Raw genomic sequence first — 18,411 nt, forward strand, 5'->3', positions numbered from 1 at the left:
AAATCGCCACTGAAATTCTCAGAAATTCAGAAATTTCTACAAGAAGACAGACCCTTTCTTTCCCACGCAACAGAAGAATGTTTCCAACCTATAACTCTGTCAACAAAATCGCCGTCCCTTAGAACTATTCGACTCTGAACGAGCAAAACACGTGTTTTCAACCCCCGCGAAAAAAGGGGAAAAATGCAGCTGGACAGTGACCTCTAACCTCCAAAGAAGCCTACGCGTGAGAAACGGAAATACAACCGCGCCCTTTTAACTGTAACACATATTCAGCCAAACTTAAGGGAGCTTTGCCGTAAAGTTTAACAATATTAAATATTATACATTAATTTAAAAATAAGGATAATACAAATTCACAGTAAAATAATTAGCAAAAATTATACACAACAAAAATACATAAGAATTTTCCATAACAATATTGTTATGGAAAATTCTTATGTATTTTATAACAATATTGTTATGGAAAATTCTTATGTATTTTATAACAATATTGTTATGGAAAATTCTTATGTATTTTATAACAATATTGTTATGGAAAATTCTTATGTATTTTTGTTGTGTATAATTTTTGCGTATTATTTTACTGTGAATTTGTATTATCCTTATTTTTAAATTAATGTATAATATTTAATATTGTTAAACTTTACGGCAAAGCTCCCTTAAGTTTGGCTGAATATGTGTTACAGTTAAAAGGGCGCGGTTGTATTTCCGTTTCTCACGCGTAGGCTTCTTTGGAGGTTAGAGGTCATTGTCCAGCTGCATTTTTCCCCTTTTTTCGCGGGGGTTGAAAACACGTGTTTTGCTCGTTCAGAGTCGAATAGTTCTAAGGGGCGGCGATTTTGTTGACAGAGTTATAGGTTAGAAACATTCTTCTGTTGCGTGGGAAAGAAAGGGTCTGTCTTCTTGTAGAAATTTCTGAATTTCTGAGAATTTCAGTGGCGATTTATGACCTTTCTTCTAGTTGGCGAAAGGGAGTCCATTTTCCTTAAGATTGGCTAAATTTTTTAATTTTAGTGTAGTTTGAACAAATAGTAATTTTGAGGCGTTTCTTGGTGTGTGTAAACCGAGGTTTCTTAAGCCGTTGTACGGAAGGCAGGCGGGGATCTTTTTGGACTTGAAAAAAAAAAAGCGATTTTTAGAGAAGACTTTTAAGAGGGTTTTTGGAGCTTTAGGGGTTTCGTACTTTGACGGCGGCCCCTACGGGGCCGGCCGCGGTCAGTGAGGTGCTGAGATGGAGCGGAGGAAAAACGCGGCGGTTCTTCGGTGGTCGACCGCGGTATACAGTTAAGTTTTTATCTCCGAGATTTCTGGGTACGGAGGGTCCGAGACAGTGTGGGTGCTCGACATGTTTGACGGCGGCGATTCTTGCGACCTATTATTTTCAATTTCGTCGCTGAGATTTCTTTTTCCCATTTGTGGAACAGTCTGAACTGCTCGTTCGTGCTGGAGTATCTATTTTGCTTTAGAAATGATGGAAATATGGAAAGTCGTCATCGCCTGAGGTCTGCTTTGGTCTTTTGTCTCCAGTTTCGACCTCTTTCTCTTATCTTCAGAGGAACTTCGAAAACGGGAAGATGATTGAGTGAAAGTGCTACTTAACGGAGGAATTTGAAAACTTTAAACTGGAACTATGAAAAAGGCTCCGGTTCCGGAAAACAACGATGAAGATTTGGCAGTTATTGTTTCGGGATTTGTAATTTAGATCGGGGCAGCTCCCTGAGTCTCTCAAAGGTGGTACGCCGATTTCGTGAGTGACTTTTTAATTTTCATTGGTGTTTTATTTTGATGCATAATCCTTTTAAATTTGGAAATGTTTAATTCTAAAGCAAGAGTTGATATGTTAAGTAGATAAAAATTGAATATTTTTACCAAATTTCTAGCTGAGATAGTAATTTTTTATTTAATGTTTAATAGTCAGAAATCAATTGAACTAATTGGAGGAAGTGAATCTTTGTTTTAATGTTTAAGTGCTATGTTCAGTATGTTTTATTCTAAATAATTTTTTTTAAATGAATTTAATCTTCCTGAGTTCCTGCTTAAAATGATTAAGAACTGTGACGTGTGTCACGATGATTTTTGTATTAATGGATAAATGTTAAATATGAGATTGATATGAAAAAAAAAAAAAAAAACTATGAGTAACTTTAAAGGATTTTGTAGGGGTAGTCTGGCCAGCTATCTTAAGTTATAATGTGTGGGAATTTTCAATAAATGTGTTTATTATCTTTATTATTGTATGTTTTTTGTGTATTAATTGTGGTCTACTGTAGGTCACCCATGTGATCCTTACGGAACATGGTTATTTTATTCGAACCTGGGTAATTACCTAATTCCTAATTATATTGCGGTAGTAGAAAAATCAGTTTTATGTTGGTGACTATACGATCGGTTTACTAAATTTAATTTTGATTTTGTTGAGTAAACTTCTTAATTGTGAGTTTGTATCTTTCCCCGGTGTTTGAAGAGATCTGTGTGGTATTTGAAATGTCAAAGGTTTAAGGCTATCTCTAGATTTTGTACTGAAATTTATGTGTTTTCAGGTTGTAGATATAAATTAGTTTTAATTTAGTGAGAGATAGCCTGTAAAAGATTTTGTTGTGGATGTGCATAATTAATCGTGATTCTACCAAAACACCAGGGAGGATATTTTTCTTTGATGTCCTTTAGATTTAAAAGTTTTGATTATGTAAGTACAAAAGTACAAGTTTAGTAGTTTTTTTTTTTTTTTTTGTCACGGTACCAAAAAGAAGTTAATTTATTTTAAAGTTAAATTTAATTTTTTTTCTACGTAACAAATTATTCTTTTAATACACTAAGAATATAAAAAATATTTGCATTTTAGATATTACGTTTTGGTCACCTACAAAGCATATTTTATGGAAAACAATATAAGATGTATCCATAAGCAAAATTTTAATGCTTTCAGCTTTTATTGTCATCACTATGATCATACTGTTGTATACATTTTTTAAATTAAATTTATTTTGAAGAAGATATCTAAGTGCTTATTTAAATGTAGATTTTTACTTTAACAGTCCCTTTTCCAGAACTTACGTTGTACATTGTGATTAGAAGAAAACCTTTCTTTGACCAAAAACATATGACGATATTTCAATATTTAAGATCAACTCTATAGAAAGCATTCAAGCAAAATTTATTCAAAATCTCTTATTCGTAAGATTTAAGTTTATAAAATAAACCTCGGATTCTTATTTACACAAATAACTTCACATTTCTTAGTTTTCAAGCTCTAAAGTTCAAGCCTGAATTTTTTAATTGGTATTTTGGATTCAGATGCTTCAGCCTTCGGCCTAAACAACAGTAGCAAAAATGTAACTAATAAAATCACAATATCTGCAGTTTTCAAACTATATTTATAGGTTGCCAATCTCCCACTGAAGTTTAAATCACTTTGTGTGTTTTCTTTTGCAGTAGTTAATCAATAAATACACAGAAAAAATAAAAGTATTAAAATATCAGGAGAAATTTCTTACAAATACGTTTTATTCATTTCACGAAGCACTTCGATATATTCAATTGTGCACATTTAGCTCTTTATAAATATGCAAGTATACTGTATTACATTTTATACTTAAAATGTACATCATATACAGCTTTTTTTTCATTAACTACCCACGAATATTTTAAGCTTCATTAAAAGTACTTATAAGGAGAGCACACACAATTAACCAATTTTTCTCGAACAGACAATCACTGAGAATCTACAATATAACTTCTACGTTATACGTGCCTCCCGCATTTTTGACGTCATTTACTGTAACGAAAGATCTAAATGGGTACACTTTACGGTTTGCGAAAAGAATACAGAAAAAGTGAAAAAACGAAATTTTCGTTCAGCTGTTGTTTTACGTAATGATTACGAAATGTATGACATTAAATATGAAACAGCCCTCAGGTTTAGGTTAGGTTTCAAGGATAGTTTTTAAAGGCCTGAAAAATTTCACGATAAAAGAATAAAACAATTAGCCTATTCAATCATGCATATGAGCACTTGAAACACACACAGTATAAAACAGACCTTGTCTGTCGATACTGGGACTGAAAATCATGGAAATTGAATCATCTTTTGGCCATAGACGTTGCCTCTTTAATATTTTGACATCCTCCACGTCCACGTCCACGTCCAGGACTCAGCTCATATTATATTTTCTCCCCCCCCTTTCTGCATGCTTCGTAGTGTAATGGTTAGCGCCCTCGGCGTGTATTCGAGAATTCCAGGTTCGAGTGTCGGCGAGGGCATTTCCCATTTTTCATGTTCTCCTACTTAAAATAACTTAATATCTCTAGAAGGTGCATGCATCTTTATTATTATAATCATTTATAAATTTGTGGTTGCTCTCAACCGAGTGTTGGAGGATAAAATTATAGTTCATGTGCCACTACCATTACTGTTTATTTATTTTTTTAATATTTATCATATCGGTCTTAATTTTAGTATTTATACATTATTAAACATGGCTCGATATTTAATTCTTTTAGGGTTACGAAACTTTCAGAATTTTTACCATGTAAATTAATGCCACTTGATTCTTTGTCGTATACGATTTCATTACACGCAACTTCACTGAAAAGTTTTTCCTCTGTAGGGCGAAAAAAATGTGTATTTGAATTCACTTATTGTTTAATTCTCTGATGACTTCCTGGAAATATGCAAGCATTTGGAAACTGGCCATATCAGAACTTTTCTGAAATCAAGCGTTCTTGTTTTCGTAATTTCACTTTCGTGTCTCTAGTAAACAACAGTTGTTGCCTATTTACTTCCTGGAATATTTTTTCTACACCTCGGCTGCAGGGGACCCAATGAAAATGTTGCTTAGTTATTTCTTGAAAAAATAAAATTTTCTTTGTTAAATAAGTACAAATGTCTACGCTTTGCGTTAAATAATGATGAATGTTTTCATAATAAATGCTTTTAAGTCGCATAATTTGACTTTGTTACTTTAACCAACTCGTTTTAAACATTAGATTTTATGTTCTATATATCCAGTTTCTGTGAAGTAATTCTCAAACTAGTAGTTAACTTATAAATTTACCGTAAAAGTTGTTTCACACGTTAAAGTGAAATTTGAAGGCATCTAATTGCCTGCACGTTTTTGTACTTATATTTATATGTTGTGTTTTAAATGTGTTCTAATAAGCATTTTTAAAAGTTTAACTCTTCAGATGGGCAAATGACTCTGGTTTTCACACTAGAGATCATACAACTTTGACGAACTAAATAGCGTAACGAAGCAAATTATTGGGAATTCATCAGACCTTGTCCTGGGCATCAGAGTAACATTCGGGTTCCTAATGAATCTCGATTTTAGCAAATTTTAACATAAGGTATTTCTTCCGTCTTCTTAGCATGCTTTAGTGCATGCTTAGTATGCTTTCAGAAAGCATGCTAAGCATGCACTAAATATGCACTAAAGTTTTTTCTTCTTGCCAACCCTTTGTTAATGAGCGGGAGCAATTGGCAGTAAAGTGATGTTGCTCGAAGTCTCCGAAAATTAATTATGTGTCATGAGTTACTTAAAAGTACTTATGAAAATTGTATGTCGCCAACATGAGTTTTCGTAACTCGAGACGTCTTTCGCCATCTGAGATACTTTTTGTTCAGATAATTTATTTGTGAACTGTTCCAACTGTGATAAATAAAACAGACAACTCAAGACAGTTCTATTTGTATAAGTATGAATAATGCCCTTCAATACGGTACAGTGTGAATTTTAAAGGGATTACTAACACGCAATCTGAGAATTAATTTGTTTCACCGGATGAGATAGAAAGAAATAGTATTTTAAGGAAAGTTTTAGGTTGTTTAGTCGGACTATGCTCCTCCTGGTGAAGGCCATGTTATTAGTTGCAATTACATTATAGCAATTTGTCTTCAGCGTTGCGTTATTCTTGCAACTAGTGCTTTTTATGCTTGTATAGATTTCAGCTAAATTGCCTGTTATTTATATATGTTTAGCCTTTGGTTAATTTACGGCTTAACTTAGTTTTAATTTCAATTCATTACTTTTGAATTTCGCCTAAAATCTGGCTCGTTTTGTAAGCACAAAATGTGCCTCATGTTAACCTAATTGAGGTTTTAATAATAAGGTCGATTGCAGATTCCTTACATTCTGTGTCTTCTTACTGGACATAGCGATATGTCGCTTAAAATCCAGCTTGCGTTTAGATTTAGTTTATGCTTTCCAAGACTGTGAGACTCTATGCTTTTCAAGACTGTTATTTAATGCGATACCATACATTCATTTAGCTTTTCCTTGCGATTTTAACAGTTTGATAAAGCTTTAAAATTCGTTGACAGGTGAGCATTATTCTTAAAACCACTTTTTTTCGTTGGTGGGGTACCTAAGACATTTCTACAACGGAGTTTCCTAATTTTAATCTCTCGTGCTCGAGTATATAAAAGACGTGTGTATGATTATTACATGGCGCGTTCGGAAGCAAGCTATGCATTCAGTTAATGAATTGTTTAAATTTAAAAAATCCGTTAAATTCACATAAAGAATGAAAAATATATTTAAAATTTGGGTTTCGAGGTTTCTTGTAGGGTGCAGGCATAATCAAAATCTAGTACTTCTAGGCGTCACCATTTTTGCACAGTGTGACAATGTTACACATTCCTTTATCAGTTTATTACTACATAATGCATGTTTTGTTTCCTTTAAAAATGCACTGTCCTCTTGTTGTCAATTTAACTGTTTTAATCTCTTTGGGAACTGGTGAAAAAAGGTTATCCTACGAGTAACAATTTAAAAATTCTAAAACACTTAAACTAAGAAAATTCTCATAATTACACTGCCTTTAATTTTAGCTCAGAAATTCATGGAAAACTGGACATAAAATTTTGTATAATGGAACCTTTTATGATAGTCTCTGAAGTAAAAGCCCACTACAGCGCATAGAATCTTCTGATGTATGCCATAATTATCTTTTCATAAAATGCTACATGCCAGTCAATAATAACGTGCTACAAAGATTAATGAATGCTTTTTAATTAATCATGCAGTTTCAGGAAACGCGTCAGAAGTATGTTTTAAGACTAGTTTAGTTTAACCAAAGCCTTTGCACAATCGATCCAGTATTTCATAGAGCTTTAAATATGTTCATTTGTTATAGTGATAAAACATAAATATCTTTAGCTGCTGTTTTTTGGGGTTTTAGTTTACTTAAGGTCTTTTAACAAACTACGTATAATTAAAAATGATTCTTACTAAAGTTAAAAGTTTCATACTTCATCTTGTTATTTGTATGCAAAAGGTAGTAAGTTTTACGGAAGCTCGAATCATGTGTCATGTATTTTGCAAAGATTTGTTACCACGCGTTTACATTCAGCTTTAGGAAATCCGGCACTATTTTTTTTTAAATTTATAATATTATTTTCAGTTGTTTAAAGCCATAGCAGTGAGGGTAAATTTTGTGGTTAGCTTTTTAATCAAAAGTCGAGAAAATAATGCGCTTTTCTAAACATTTCCAAGTGAATTAGAATAATAGATTTCTATGATAAATTATTCCGTCTGTTGAAATGTCGTAAAAATTATCTTAACAGAAATACTGTTAAATTTTCAAATTATGTGGGACATGTAGCCTAACTGGATGCCTTGAGTTGTCAAAGTATAACGTATTTCTCCCGATCTCCTAACGTGCCTTCGTGGTGTAGTGGTTCTGCACGCTGGGCCGTATTCCAGAGGTCAGTAGTTCAATTCCCGGCGAAGGCGACTGCTCATTTTTCATCTTGCCTGCTTCCAAAAAAAAAAAAAAATACCTAATGTCTCTACAAAAGGAAATAATATTCGAAGTAAATTTACCCAAATTATATTTTTTATGATGAATTTAACAAGCACTCATAGTTTCGATGAATGATGATATTGTAGAATTTAAGAAATTTAAAACGTAATTTAAATGAACCATTTTACATTAATTTTTGAAATAAAATTTTAAAATAATAATTTTAATTTTTTCCAGTTGTGAATGAGCATTTGGACATAAGAGCTGATAACAATGACTTCTTAAATGATAAACAAAATAATAAACTGATTTGGCGCGAGTCTTTCATCAACTGTTTCTTAACCGTAAAACAAATTGTATTTGAAAAAAAAAATGTATTCAAATTTACAAATTGTATTTAAAATATAGAAATTTTGACATTTTAAAATCCAACTGAGATCTGTGTGATTAACGCTAATAAAATATCAGTCACGATTTTGTTTACTGTCTAAAGTTTTATTGTGTGTAAATTGATATTTACAAATGAAGAAAAAGGTTCATAAACCCTTTTAGAATTTTATTGAAATGAATTTAGTCTGGTTCAGATAATCTACCATAATTTTAATTTAGACTTAAATTCAACGTTATAGTTTTGTTAATTTTTCAGTATGTAATAGTAATTAAATAATGAAAACATTTTAGATTATCTCAATATATTATAAATTACTTAATTTCACTTATGTTTATTACTATTTTTATAATATAAATGCAAAAACAATTTACTGATCTTTAAATAGTATATGGAACAAAATAACACATGGGGAATTGTAGTCACTTTTTCCCTAAATTAAGATGATGCTTTAAGGAGCTATCACATATCTCCACTCGGGCTCTCAAGGTGTAAGTTATTGTAGCAAATGTAGCTGGCAATTTAGAAATCCATAGTTCGAATTTCAACGAATGAACAATTTTATCACATTTTCTAGTTTCTAAAAACTTTATAATATCTACAATAGCAATCAAACAGTAATATGATACGATAATTTGTCATCATATGAATACTAACTCTTTAATATGCGAAAAGCGTAAAGATCGTCGTCTCCCTGCGTGTTCTTATGGTGGAAGTAGTTCCACTTACCGACAAGTGGAACATCCGTAATTTTTATCTCGACGACATCGGGCTGATTTATCACATTCACTGACTTTGAAAAAGTTTAAACAATCTCTATAACGTGAAACATAGCAATTTCTTAAGCATGCATAGGAAATTGCATCTATAATTATGAAGCATTATTAATTAATCACTTTTTCATGATGTACACTCATGTGTTTTCACAGTAAATAGATAGAAAATTCTGTTTTGCTCTTCCCTTTGGAGAAGAATTCTTCCGTTTAAATATTTGATAGTCATCAACCAGTTCAGCTCGTATTCCAGTTACGCACAGCGGTAGGCGCAAATGAACAGCTCGCATTAGAAATTTACGACTCATAGATATCGCGCGTGTTTAAGGAAGAAAGAATTGTTTAATCTCGAAACCGATGAAGGCAATTAAGTAGACACTTTTTATAAAAAAGTAGAATTTTGTTTTAATTTTCTTACATGTACTAAATTCGTAAACTAGTAGCTTGTTTTTCATATTACTAACGATATTACTAATATTAGTTTATATATCGATATAGTTAACTGATACTTAAACTAATATTATGTACATTAATAATGTACTTCAAGTTTACAGTTAATTTTAAATTTAATGAGATCACAAGAGTATTTTATTTGCGTATAGAAATAAATTTATTTCAGTTAGATGCTATTTTATTTCATATTCATGTTATGGGAACTAATATTTTAGGTCAATGAAAGAACTGACACTGTTTGTGGATGATGAAAAGAAAACAATAAAGCTGAAAGACAGATGGCCATTAGACTTCAAAAATGGAAATTTCTTTTTTTCAGGTAAGTTTCATTGCTGTTATATGAGAAATTTCAAATTAAGATGTGATTATTAAAAGTTACGTAGCGTACTGGGAAATTAATTAAATAGTGAAGAGTAGTAATTAAATGAAAATTTATCAAGAAAGAGGACAGACCGCTAATGTGAAATAAACATATCAAAATTAAAACAAAAACATTTCAAAATTGAAATAAAAACAGTTCAATAAAATTAATAAAAGTGATATAAAATATGAAAAAATGGTTGAAAATTCCTTAGTCTTTATCAAGGAGTATCCTAAGAATTTTCAAGTGAGCCACGTTTCTGAGTTGTATCTAAATGATTGTTAATACTGGAAACATTTCAAACTTAAAAGTAAAAGAAAATGCCAGCTAAGCTAATTTAATAAAATTAAAAATAATTAAAGTGCTTTAAAGTCCAAGAAGGCAATTCTTTTTTAGTTTCTAATAATTTAATTAATTATCAAAATATAACTTGTTCTGAGGTGACACCAAAATATAATAAACACTTTAGAAAGATTATAAAAAGAAAGAATAATCATTTGGTAAATAAAAAACAATCTGCTAAATATTAATTAAAATGTTATTACATTCCCAACAAAAAAATCAAAATAATTATTGAGTAAATCAAAAGTAATATGCTAAACAAATATTAACAAAAGGATCGTAAAAAGATTTAACCTCCGATAAATTTATCGAAAAACAAAAGTAAAATATTTTTAAGCCGAAATTACAAGAAATCGGATGCATTTAGAGTAAATTTATATAACTTTTAGAGTTAAACAAGAAAGAATTTTAAAAATTAATAAATGCTGAATAATTTCAAAATTGGACAGAAAAAGTCATGTAAAAATGGAAGGCTTATTACCTAAAAAAAGAAAAAAATAATAGCATTTATATACCTAAAACAGGGAAAAAATAAATAAAACTGAATTAATAAATTAATATTGATCGAATGAGATGCATTCCGCAAGAGAAGAAGAGGAAGGAGGACCTTGTTTGTTTACATTAGCTATACATAAGTCATGTGATCTCTGACATCATCTATATTGTTTGTTTACATTAGCTATACACAAGCCATGGGATATGAGGTCATCGGAATGTATCTCATTAGAAAATAAAAAGGACAAAAAACTGAGTAAGCAAACCATACTCATGGCTATTTTATCAAGGGAGCCAAAGAAAGAGTGGAAATATGCAATTGATATATGTTGATGCATCAATTTTTACATTGTTTCATAGATATGGATGAATAAATACAAAGTAAAAAGCAGTTCAAAACCTAACCCAATTGCGCACTGAAAGCAGCAGCAGCAAACTGACAATGCAGAGAAAGATGTAAATTTACTTCTTTCCTTTTCCATTTTTGTTTTTACCTTTTTTTGCGCCTTCCACGTTGTTTGCCACTGTGTTTCTGGTTTTCTGATATTTGCACTTCATTTGCTGTAATTGAATATTGAATGAATTTTAGAAATATTATTTTAATTTATTTTATACACACACACATATATATACATATAACTTTATTCTCTTGGTGCGTAGACAGCTATCTGCATTATTAAGTAAATACCATCAGTATATCTACCATCATAGCATCATCACGGCCATCAAACACATCTAAGTCTTGCTTACAAGGCAATTTAAGATCTAACTTTAAACTCTCAATTTCTCAAATATCTACTCAAATGAATCATATGAATCTACTCACATGAAAAACATAATAGTAGAATAATTAGTTGCTAATATTATATAGATAAAGAGTTAAAGTATTATAAAAAATAACGAGATTTGGCAATACAACGCTACTAGGTAACATTCAAGACACCTAAAACTTCAGTTTGGAGGAGAATTTGAAAAGCACTAAAAGTGACAGAGAACTATAAAACAAAATGTGAAGGGAACACTAGTGAAAGATATTTTAATTGGATTGCCAACAGACGGTAATTTAAAACAGCACGTTAAACAGAGCTGATGAAAATTCTGTCTTTGAAAAATTAAGTCTGAATACAAGAAATTTCAGAAATGATTTTGCTGTGGAAAAATGTCTCATACTGCAGTTATTTTAACGCAATGAAGATAGTACAGATTTTACTTGATAATAAATGCCTATTATAGATTAATAATAATAATATAATTGAATGTATAGTATAGATGAAGTGCATTAAAGAATGATGAAAATAGTAATATACTTTACGCCAATTGCAAATACCGAAATAAATCAAATTATAAGTGTAGATCTGCAGAGCTGCCGGTGGTCAAGAGTTAAAAACCACTGACCACATGTAGCTTTAAATGGATTGAAAACCCAGTGAGTAGACGGGCCGAAGAAAATTTAACAGTTTTTCCCACAAGTGAATGCATATTGTCTACCTTTAAAAGTTTTTTAAGTACATTTTTGTGGCATCTTTTAGATCTCTTTTCCCAAAAAATAGAAATATTGTAAATTTTTCACATGCCTAAATTTATTTAGACGCATTGCAAGCTACATTTTTTTTCATCTGAATTCAATAGCCTTTTTCTCAAAGCGGGGAATTTACTCTATTTTTTCCCTAAATTGCCAGTTCCTGAAAGTGCAGATTACAATTTTACTGAAAAACTAAGAAAGTTATTTCGATAAAAGAATTGAAATTATTGGAAATAAAGCAATACACAAAATAGGTACACTGCGAAAAAAAGGGACTATTCTATATCTCCCGTTCTTGAGTGACGAAATTCAAATTGCTTTTTTCATGTCTCAAAAGCGCGACTTAGGATATGAATTAGATTTATATATGACATTCTTCTAATATAGGTATTTTGACACAAAGTCAGATTTTTTCTGAAATGATTTGCCCTCATTTTTCCATATTTTGATTCTACTGCTGAAATTATGCCAAACTGCCAAATGTAAAAATCGCGCGAATAGTTTTTAAAAAATTAGCTCACAAAATGTTAGCTCCTCAGTGTTAATTGAATTTCATATATATTTATTAATATTTCTTTCTTTATTTAAACTTACTTGATTCCTTTTCCCAGAATTCGAAATTTAGTAATTTAATGCAAATATAATTCCCACATTTTTTATGATTTATTTTTTTAATTTGTATTTTAAAATATATTTTATAATTTTTTTCGAATTTTTTTAATTATAACCTATAAAATTTTTTAAATCATTAAAAAGTATATGTATTTCTAGGCACACCTGCAAAAAATTAGAGTTTTTATTCAAACGTTTCTTAGATATACAGGAATTTACATATTGACGCGTTTTTAAATGTGTCTTTTTTTTTAGGCGATAATAACACCAAATGTTGTTTACGCACTTTGTTAAAATTATTTGAAAGTATGAATGATGACTTTTTTCCGCTCGTCTTCAAGGCAAAAAAGGAAAGGAAACTAGATTACTGTAAATTAAGAAGTTGGTTACGTAAATTATTCTTGGCGCAAACTGAAAAACATTGACCAAGACAAATTTTTGAATTTCTTTGTAAATTTTGCACCAAAGCTTACAAAATTTAATATTTAGGCATAATTTGAGTCTTAGGATCGAAATATGCAAAGCGATTGGCATGTCATGTCAGAAACGTCCGATTTTGTATCAAAATACCTGCGTTAGAGCAATGCTATGCATAAATCTAATACATATTCTAAGTTGCGCTTACGAGACATGAAAAACGCAATTTGAATTTCGTCAATAGGCCCAGTAGATTAGGAGATATATAACTGCCTCATTTGTTTTCCGCGCAGTGCACAAATGATGTGTCCTCATTTAGAAGTAAATAGTACTAAAAATTTCCTAAATAAATGTGAATCAGAAACTGAAAATTTACAAGTATATTTTAGTGATAAAGCGCTCTTTAAAAAAGGTCATGAAATTCGGAACTTTCATAAGTCGCCGAAAATGATATATTTGAGATGAAAATGCGCTGAAATGATGCATGTTAATGTTCAAAATCCTTACTTAATTTATTTAAATAGAAATTTGTATTGCGAGCATACAAATTGAATATTCAAATTTAAAACCAAGAAATTTATTTTTTAATTATTTCTAATTAAACATTAGATCTTAGAAAAATTGTATGTATCCATAATTCATTAATATCATATATATAAATCGTATATATAAATCGTGTTAAAAATAAATCATGAAAATCATATTTTCCTCTTAGAAAGAACCTGTATAACTTCACAGACAGAAAATATTAGAAAAATGCTGCTTGAATATCATATAATTATAAACGAAAGGCTAGACACGATTTCACTAATTGATCACAAACGGGAATAAAATTGATCATAATAGTTAAGAAAACGTTTTCTTTGTATTTACTAGTATGTTTTCCCTCTAAATAGACATATATCTAAATTTTGATGTAATCAATAAAATAAAATAATATTTTAAAACTTTTGATTTCTTAAAGAATAGGTTTTTTTCTAATATGTGCGTTGTGGTTATTTCCCAATTTCTTAAAGAGAGGGTATTAAACATTTTGAAACACAGAAAATTAAAAACTAAAGCCACCTAAGTGCGTCTTAATAACAAATAAAAATAAAGAAGAAATTCTTAAAACAAAAACATTATCTTACATTTTAAGCATTCTCCAAATTTGGCTTGGAACATAAACTTTCGATTCAGGCAAAACGTCTAATTTCGGCTTACCAAGAAGGAAATATAAAAAATAACATATACCTCATTTAAAAAAAATTACTAATCCAGTGCTTAAATCAAACGTGTTATATTTTTTAAAAATTTTAGAAAATATTCAATTTGTCTTTCGAAAATTTCTGACAAATGAAATTCTACTATATATTAAATATTAAATATATTACTATATATTAAATATTAATATATAGGAATTATATACTATATTACTATATTATTATATATATATAATATAATAATATAATAATATATTATATTATATTATATATATATAATATATTATATTATTATATTAATACATTACTATATATTAAATATTAAACTATACTCTTATTCTAAACTCTTTATAAAACGTACATTCTCAGCACCTACTATTTTCATACATTATGTTGTTCATTTTCAAAATTTGTAATGATCTTCTTAAGTATTTACTTACTTATTTATGTTTCATTTACTTACATATTTATATAAGTGTTATGTATTTATATATTTAATTTTTTTTAAATTTTTATTATATAATTCTCAGATTTCTAATACTATATTGACTTCATATATAACAACATTGCATTTAGGCATTTATCTAATTCTAAATTTTTAATTTTTATTTATTGTATCTGTTTATGTTTATTATTTATTGTATTATTTATTTCTTGATATTAATTTTTATTATGTAATTATCAAAATTCTAAAATGTTATTGTATTTTATATATAATAGCACAGCTGGTAGATGATTCTATCAGTTTAGCATAAAAGCTGAATGTCTTAAAGGCGGTGCAGCTGCCCATCAGATGGTAAATAAATAAATAAATGTATATTAAATATTTTCAGTCGTAAGCAAAATACACATTAACTTCTATTTGCAGAGTTATCGAAATTATTCTGTAAAAGCAACTGTATACATTTATTTAATAAGAAAAAGATTTTTTTTTAATTAAATCAAACCTAAGTACTCCATTCAAGCTAATTTCCAGACGAATAAGTTTACTTATCTATACAATGCATTTCAATGTTTGTTTATTTTATTCCAAGGCAAGTTTTCTTATCAGAAGAATTTACTTAAATCAACAGCATATAATATTATTTGAATTTATGCCAATCTCCCCGTTTAGATCGCACTTTTCAATTACGTTTAATACAGTTCCCGTGAACATTGAATTGAATAAAAGTTAAGAATACGTTAATTATTTATCATATAATTCGGATATCTACTGCATTGATATCAGAATTGAAGTAAAAATTAGACATAATCTACATTTTAGAAATCCTTTGAAATTGAATTAAGCTTCTTGGGATTACCTTTTGAAATTAAGCTTTATAATATAATAGCTGAAGTAGTATTTTTTGGTAGGATATCTTTCAGTGGAATATTAAAGGGCCATTAATGTTTAATTCATCATTTCAGATGAAATAATAATCCAGATGAGTATGTGGTTATTCTCTTTGTTAATTTAATGATGGGTTATTTTGAGATGTGGTTTTTGAGTATTTATGTACGGGTATCTTCACGGTTCATGCATTATAAAGACTATAGCTAAGAGTAAGAAAAAGGTGTTTCGTAGGAAATCCAGTGTAAACATTTTGCTTTTCCTCGGTCCCAGTTCGTAACAATACTGGTAGTATTGAATTATTTTTCATCGCTATATTTTGATGACTGAATTTGGATTACATTTCTGATGACTCTACTCAACATTTTATTTCCGATCACGTGTTTTTGTATGGCATTTTCTTGGAAATATTTCCTTCGGGTTGTTTTACAAAATTCATTTTTACATTTTAACTGACTTATTTCTTTTACATTGATCTTAATTTTCAAAGTTGTACTTACAAGAATTGATTTTCCTCAAAAGTCCCGCGATGATGCGTAAAGCAGTTGATTTACCACTGTAAGGAAAGAAAAGAATAAAAGAACACTCAATCATAGTTGTTATTTTAGGAAATAAGTATTCTTCCCGTTCTTTGCGCTTTTTCTTCGCGCTTATGCCATATACAATTCAGCAGCAAAATTAAAAAAATTTCAAAGCAGCATATGTTTAGAATTCCCAATGCAATGTTAAGTGTTGGCATAATTTTTCTATTTTGTTCGATATTTTCTCAGTTCAGTGCTCAGTTTTCTGAGGAAGATGGCTTGCAAAACTTTTTTGTCTTTTTATTAATAACTATTATGTCTTAAAGCACTTAAGCCATATAAAATTCAATTCAACAATAAAAACACATAATGTTTAAAAACAGAATATCTTTAGAATTTTCGATACACAATCATTATTCCAATTGTGTGAATGATGTTTTTAACAACAATTTACATCTTTCATGTGTTAGTTATATACGTTATCATACAGCACGTTCTGATGTTAAAATGAAATTACTGAGTACCTGTATCATTCCTAAAGCGATTTTGGGATGAAAACTCTGCTTATTTCACAGGTAACAAATGTTTAGATTAATTCACTTATTTCATTGTGCAGCATATAGGTAAATACGTCTTCCAAAGAGAAAAAAACTACCTGAGTAATTTACATTTTTAACAATTATTTTAAATTCTGTAACAATCTATTTATCTTAGAGTTGATGTTGGATAAACTAAAATGTTGGATAACACTAAATTAGATAAATACTTAAATTTATTTTTAAGATAAAAAATAAGCATTGGGAAATAAGTGATCGATTTAAAAAGAGCATTGTACTTCTTATTAACTAATATCCTATTCTTATCTTTACTATCACAGTTAATAAACATATTTTATAACGCATCTTACTCATATCATTTATAATATGGCTAACTGATAATTTTTATAAAATTTACAGCGTTATGCAATTATTGACAGATGTTTCTAGCACCATGCACGAGAGTTACTTTGACATTTTTGAGATACAGCTAAATAGTACTTAGCAAATCTTAAATAAGTTCAGTGTAATCCCTTCCAATATCAATGCATTTCTGTGGCAAATTTTGATTAGATGTTTCAAAGTAACCCTTTACAGCTTCATTACCTCTTATGAAAACGACGACTAGCTAAATTTTCTTTTTCATTTAAAAGTAACGAAAATGCGCCCGTTGCAAAATCAGGAGAACAAGATGGATGTTCTGTCATTTGATCGCTATCGATGTCTTTTTGTTCAAGAAATTCGGTTGTCAGTCTTGTGATATCAGAAATGTGTTATCATAGTGAAGCATGAATCCCCTAATACTCACTTTTTCAAGATACATTTCTGGTTTCTTGATAAGTTTTAGTGTCGTATGAGTTAGCTGTAACTAACTGACTTCTGTACCTCTAACTTGATGGTCTTGACTAGTCTTGTAGTTCTGAAGAAAACGGCATGCATTTCATTTTTATATTCGTTATCTTTTCATCATTGTTGTTTAGAGGTCATCTTCAATCACCATACTTTACTTTCTGGATGTCTTGTAAGAGTATGTTTAAACACGGTACGTACGTTTTATCGCATGAAAATAGTTTTAGGGTTTCTTTGCTGAAACGATAGCTGCTGATCTATTGTTAAGTTCCTTCTGTATCATTTTGTAGGTAACAAGATTATTTATGATTAATATTTTTGATATGTCCAACATATTTTTCTGCGACTGTAGCTGACAAAGCTCTTCCTGTATGTTCTTCATCCCAGAGAAAATTTCGATCTCTACGAAATTCTGAAAATTACCTGAATATGGTTGGCACCATATGGAGCTTCATTTCTTTGTCCTAGTTGTAGATGTTAAAGTTATTCTTCTTGAGTTTTATCCACATTATAATTATACGTAATCATAGCGCGATCATGCTTTTGCGTCAGCTCCATCTTTTCTTTCAAAATTTAATATAAGTTAGGTAAATTGCAGTTTTTGCCATAAATTATCTTCTGCGGACATAAAAAAGTTCAAATTTGCATACCTAACATATAATTGTTTATTAGCGTATATTGTCTCCTTTTCTCAAACTTTCGAAGTTACCTACTTAGTATGGATATTCTTGCAGAATTATTTTTTGCGTATCGCTAAAAACAATTTATTAATTTTGAAATCTTGTTAATCCATTGAAACTAGAGTATAATATTGTTTTATTTCTTGAATCGATGAGTAACAATTAATCATGGTTTCTTTTCCAG

The 18,411-nt window shown here is 29.7% G+C and overlaps 1 protein-coding gene across 1 annotated transcript in view; it reads left to right on the top strand.

Annotated features, from left to right (window-relative positions):
- Positions 1–18,411, top strand: part of LOC118200141 (agrin-like) — a 565,036-nt gene that overhangs the window by 545,073 nt on the left and 1,552 nt on the right. The window contains exon 24 of the mRNA XM_085810645.1: positions 9,576–9,679. Within this exon, the coding sequence (XP_085666771.1) occupies positions 9,576–9,679 (104 nt within the window). The remainder of the gene's footprint in view (positions 1–9,575; positions 9,680–18,411) is intronic.

The sequence above is a fragment of the Stegodyphus dumicola genome, chromosome 2 (assembly GCF_044657685.1).
Source record: "Stegodyphus dumicola isolate Sdum_Otavi_A_Nest chromosome 2, ASM4465768v1".
NCBI lineage: Eukaryota > Metazoa > Arthropoda > Arachnida > Araneae > Eresidae > Stegodyphus > Stegodyphus dumicola.